This window comes from Alexandromys fortis, unplaced genomic scaffold (assembly GCF_014885135.2).
Source record: "Alexandromys fortis isolate MF-2015 unplaced genomic scaffold, M_Fortis_MF-2015_v1.1 scaffold_39, whole genome shotgun sequence".
Lineage (NCBI taxonomy): Eukaryota > Metazoa > Chordata > Mammalia > Rodentia > Cricetidae > Alexandromys > Alexandromys fortis.
The window spans coordinates 13,078,599-13,083,679 of NW_026067918.1; the positions used below are offsets into that span (position 1 = coordinate 13,078,599).

At 47.1% G+C, this 5,081-nt stretch overlaps 1 protein-coding gene across 3 annotated transcripts in view; it reads right to left on the reverse strand.

The window, feature by feature from the left end:
* The window catches only part of Nploc4 (NPL4 homolog, ubiquitin recognition factor), a 55,989-nt gene that overhangs the window by 40,316 nt on the left and 10,592 nt on the right, over positions 1-5,081 (reverse strand). Inside the window, exons 4-6 of one of the 3 annotated variants that reach the window (XM_050140510.1) lie at positions 4,599-4,775; positions 1,936-1,984; positions 1,252-1,346 (exon numbers count right to left, since the gene is read on the reverse strand). In XM_050140510.1, coding sequence (XP_049996467.1) covers positions 1,252-1,346; positions 1,936-1,984; positions 4,599-4,775 — 321 coding nt within the window. The remainder of the gene's footprint in view (positions 1-1,251; positions 1,347-1,935; positions 1,985-4,598; positions 4,776-5,081) is intronic. The other 2 variants (XM_050140511.1, XM_050140512.1) reach the window with 2 other exon arrangements.

A 5,081-nucleotide genomic window follows, 5' to 3' on the forward strand; every position in this document is an offset into this window, starting at 1 on the left:
AGTGTGCAAAGACCAGAGAACCCACAGCTCCACACTGACAGTCAAGTGTGCAAAGACCAGAGAACCCACAGCTCCACACTGATAGTCAAGCGTGCAAAGACCCAAGAGAACCCACAGCTCCACACTGACAGTCAAGCGTGCATCTTTGGTGATGATTTGCTCCTAGTCTAACCTTTTTTGTTTTTTGAAGGTTGGGTTTTTTGCTTTGTTTTTTAATTTATTTATTTTTATTTTATGTCCATTGGTGTTGGGTCCCCTGGAACTAGAGTTTCAGAGAGCTGTGAGCTGCCCTGTGGGAGCTGGAAATTGAACCCAGGTCCCCTGGAAGAGCAGCCAGTGCTCTAACTGCTGAGCCATCTCTCCAGCTCCACTCCATTCCCAGTTTAACATTTTAAACAGTCATCCCAGCACTCAAGAGGCAGGAGGATTTCTGAGTTTGGAGACATCCAGGTCTACAGAGTTAAGTTCTAAGACAGCCAGGGCTACAGAGAAACTCTAGCTCAAAAAAACAAAAATAAATAAAATTAAAAAGTAATTTTGGATGTCAGCACCTTGACTTGGACCCAGTGCCATCTCTTCTTATCAGTGACAGGAAATACAAAGCTACCAGCAGGTCTGTTACTCTCTGGTCAGGTGCACACAAAAGGAGCTACACAGACAAATATTCCACACAGGTTAAAAAGAAACCAAATGCGGCCTGGAGAGACAGTATACATCTGCAATCCCAGCACTCAGGAGGCCGAGGCAAGGGGATCTCAAGTTTAAGACTCATAGCAAAGCCTAAAGAAAATCAAACAAACACCAGTCTTAGTTCACCTTTCTGGCCACCAGAATTTGGGCAAAGAGGAGGCTGCTTACACCACCCACTGGACCAAGTATGCTAACTGGAGCCCTGTGGTACCAGAATGCAACCCGTATAGAGTTGTGGCTTCAGCCCATCCCAGCTGTAAAAGTGAACTTAACTAACAGGAGAGCCCTGGGGAAAGAGCAGGCAGGGCTAAGGTTGGTGAACTGAGATCCTCACGGGGTGGCACAGAGGTGGTGAGACAGGGAGGTTCACCAGGCAACTCCACACCTACCATCAGCTGTGAGTCTGTCTGCTTTCCTGCACATTGTGGACAGACAATAATCAAGATAACTGCTCTGTGCACTGCCTTCCTTCTCTTCTGCATCCCCACTCCCAGAGACTATACACAGAACCATCAGACATGCATGAGAGTCTGGATGCCAGGGCCAGGATAGAGTACTTACTTGTCAGCCCCTCCAGTCAGCTTCCGGATGTAGGCATGGAAGGACATGTGCTTCACAGGAGGCTCCAAGTGGTTCAGATAGTCCTCATCAAATGGCTATCAACAATATACAGGAAATGAGTGGTCATGGGTCTGCCAAGGTACATGAGACTTCAATCTTACTGTGCAGGGGATCAGACAGAGAGGGAGGCAAAGCTGGGTATTCACTGGTTCATGGTCAGAATCAAGCTCTTCTCTGTACGAGTTATTTACATTTTCAAGATAAAATGCACTCCTATTAAAAACTACAGCTCTAAGAAAATTTTGTAAGTCACAAAAGGCCTGAGGATACAACTTAGTAGCACAGCACTGAGTCAATCCTCACACAGAGAGGGGGGGGGGGGGAGGACTCAGACAGTCAATCAGAGCCATAACAAGCAGGAAGCGAGAGCCCAGCCATGTGTCAGAGATTAATTGTCCAGGACAACCGCACACGCTCTTCATCAGCACACAACGCCTCGGCCACTCAATCCCCTAGAAGGTCACTCCCATAAATAAGTCTCAGATTCTCTGTGCCACTGTATTGCTGGGAATACAAGGCCTAAAGACGATAAATAGAAAAATTCTTTTAAGAGCCACGACACCCAAGTTTAGGAACTAGAAAGTGCTGAGCCAGCTCTTTCAGCAGCCAACCACACTGACTTACCTCCAGTGGGACACAATGCACACACTTCCCCAAGGGGCCATGGCGACATCTGCAGAGTGCACAGGGTAAAAAAAGCACAGGGACACAAAGGTTATTTTCTGTTGCTACTTCCCAATATTTTTGATATTTAAAACTTATATCACACTTTGGTTAGTGCTTCCCTACAAATACAGATGTTTCCATTGCAATATCTATTATTTATTCTGATATGTATCAGAAGAAAACTACAGGAGGCATCAAGAAGACTCAAAGCAAGTTCAAGGCCAGTCTGGCTGACAGAGCTACACAGAGAGGACCTGTCTCAAAAGAGGATGGGAAAAGGGTAGAGAAGAAAAGAAGAATGGTGTGGGGAGGAGAAGAAATGGAAAGGGGAAGGGAAATGAAGGAAAAGGAAAGTGAGAAACCTGACCATAACCACTGCTGCTTAACATGACACTAACTAAAAATAGAGTGCTTCCCAAACAAATAAGGTGATATTCCATCTCCAACACGGAAAATAAAATGTCTTAAGTCACATTAAATAAAAATGTTAAGGAGCCAGGCGGTGGTGGTGCACGCCTTTAATCCCAGCACTCGGGAGGCAGAGGCAGGCGGATCTCTGTGAGTTCAAGACCAGCCTGGTCTACAAGAGCTAGTTCCAGGACAGGCTCCAAAACCACAGAGAAACCCTGTCTCGGGAAAAAAAAAAAAAAAAAAAAAAACAAACAAAAAAAATGTTAAGGAAAAGCTGGGCAGTGGTGGTGCATACCTTTAATCCCAGCACTTGAGAAGTAGGGGTAGGTGGATCTCTAAATTCAGGCCAGCCTGATCTACAGAGTCAGTTACAGGACAGCCAGGGATACACAAAAAAAAAGCCAATACTGAATGAAAAGGGTAGAAGCCCTGATAGTGCTGCACAACAGCCCTAGGTCTGAAATGTGCACATCATGCACACCCAGGAAACACAAGGACGCCAAGGATCTGGGGTGTGGGACATCCCAGGCCCCTGGGAAGCGAGATGCTCAGTTATGAGGGCAGCCGTGGGATGGAGAGGAACGTCAAACTGTAGTCCTAAGGAACAAAGAGCTAGACTAGCTAGGCATTGGTGGCACAACCAAGAGAGGCTTAATGGAGCGGTGAGTGTCTTGCCTAACCCTGGCGTGATGTGGCACATCTTTAATCCCAACACTCGGGCGGGTAGATCCTGGGAGCTCGAGGCCAGCCTGGTCTACACAGCAAGTTCTAAGACAGCCAGGGTTCACAAAGAAACCCATCATGGGGGAAAAAAAGAAAGGGAAAAGAAAAGAGGTGGACGCTGTGCTCCTCTATAGTAAGAGGCCGGCTCATTTCTTTCTTCCTTCCTTTTTTTTTTTTGTTTTTTCGAGACAGGGTTTCTTTGTAGCTTTGGTGCCTGTCCCGGAACTAGCTCTTGTAGACCAGGCTGGTCTTGAACTCACAGAGATCCGCCTGCCTCTGCCCCCGAGTGCTGGGATTAAAGGCGTGCTCCACCACCGCCCAGCTAGGCCAGCTCATTTCTGAAGGGCAAAATTAACACATGGGAGCAGGTGTTCTAAAAATAGCTATTGGAGACATGAAAGCCCAGACCATGGTGAGTTCCTGGGGAGAAACACAAAGGAAAGGCAGCATCTGTGCCTAGTACACCTTACACACAAGTTGCTGGTGTAGCACTTGGATTTCCCGGGCATTTCAGAGTGGCACCCTTATAAAGACCCACAGCTCCACTCCCGTACGTTCACATGGCTGGGAGTCGATCCACGTGTTTCCGGCTGGTGTCCCTGTTTTATTTACTGTGTGTGCATGTGCAGCACGCCCGGTGCTCTCAGAGCCCAGACAGCTGTAAGCTGCCATGTAGATGCTGAGAATCAAACTGGGTCCTGTCTCAACTGCTGAGCCATCTCTCCAGTCCCTAACAGGTTTTTGTAAAAAGAATTAGGGAAAGTCTAAAATGAAGGAATGTACAACGCACTACATTCCACATAACTGGAAGGCACACACTGGCACCTAGTGCCCAGGCTGTCCTACCGATGGCCATGCTCCTGCTCCTGAGAAGTCAGAGACTTAGCCCTTACTGAACCATCCGTCCCTTCTGCTACCTCTGTGTGGGAGGGGCCATGTATCTAAAGGGACCCCAAAATAGACCCTAGCTGTGCCTAGACACCTCTCACTCTTAGTGTTCACATATTCCTAATATTTTTTGTTTGTCTGGTTTTTTTTGGGGGGGGGGCAGATTTCTCTGTGTAACCTTCCTGGCTGTCCTGGAACTCACTCAGACTCAGAGATCTGCCTGTCTCTGACTAAATGCTGGCTAAGGTGTGCGCCACTTCCTGGCTGTCCTGGAACTCACTCAGACTCAGAGATCTGCCTGTCTCTGACTAAATGCTGGCTAAGGTGTGCGCCACTCCCCCAGGCTTATACTCCTACTAATCACTCTGTGTGGAATCTGTTTCAAAGTTGCCAAGGTAACATGCAGTAAAATAATGTGAAAACAGACGGCCAAACTCAGATCTTTCACCTTACCAGATACTTACTAACATGGAACTTGTTATGACTGGGTCTTGTGAGCTAGCCTGCCCCCAAGGGCTAAGATTACAAAAGCTCTGAAATATTTCCTCTAATGATCCATTAGGCGCCCACCACAGGCAGGAGCCTTACGGAGCACTTACAGCTGTGGGTCCCGGCTCCTATAAATCTTCCCGTCCTGTTTGCTGAGATATTGATCGATCTCATCTTCAACCACATTAGGAGCACCAAAGGTCTTTAACCCTACTGAGGTCGATGTCTCCATTTCAGTTGAAGGTCCAGCAAGGCTCGAGGGAAACAGGAACAACAAATCGCCATGCCTGTTCAGAGGACAAACATCAAATGCCATTCTTTCCTCCAAAACCAAACCACACAGTTTGGTGTGGATACATGAATCTGATAGCTTCCAAAGACAGATCCTACAGCCTAAAGCCCTACATAGGGAAGCTCCTGATTTTAAGAGAACAGAATCATTTGTTTCTTGGCCTTATACACATCAGTGCAGATTCTCTGAAATTTAACTGCTCTTACCAATTTATTTTGAAAGCCGTGAGACCTATCTAGTGTCTGACTGTACATGTAACACAGCTTGTGCTCACCTGGGCCCTGATGGCAGCCCTTCTGTT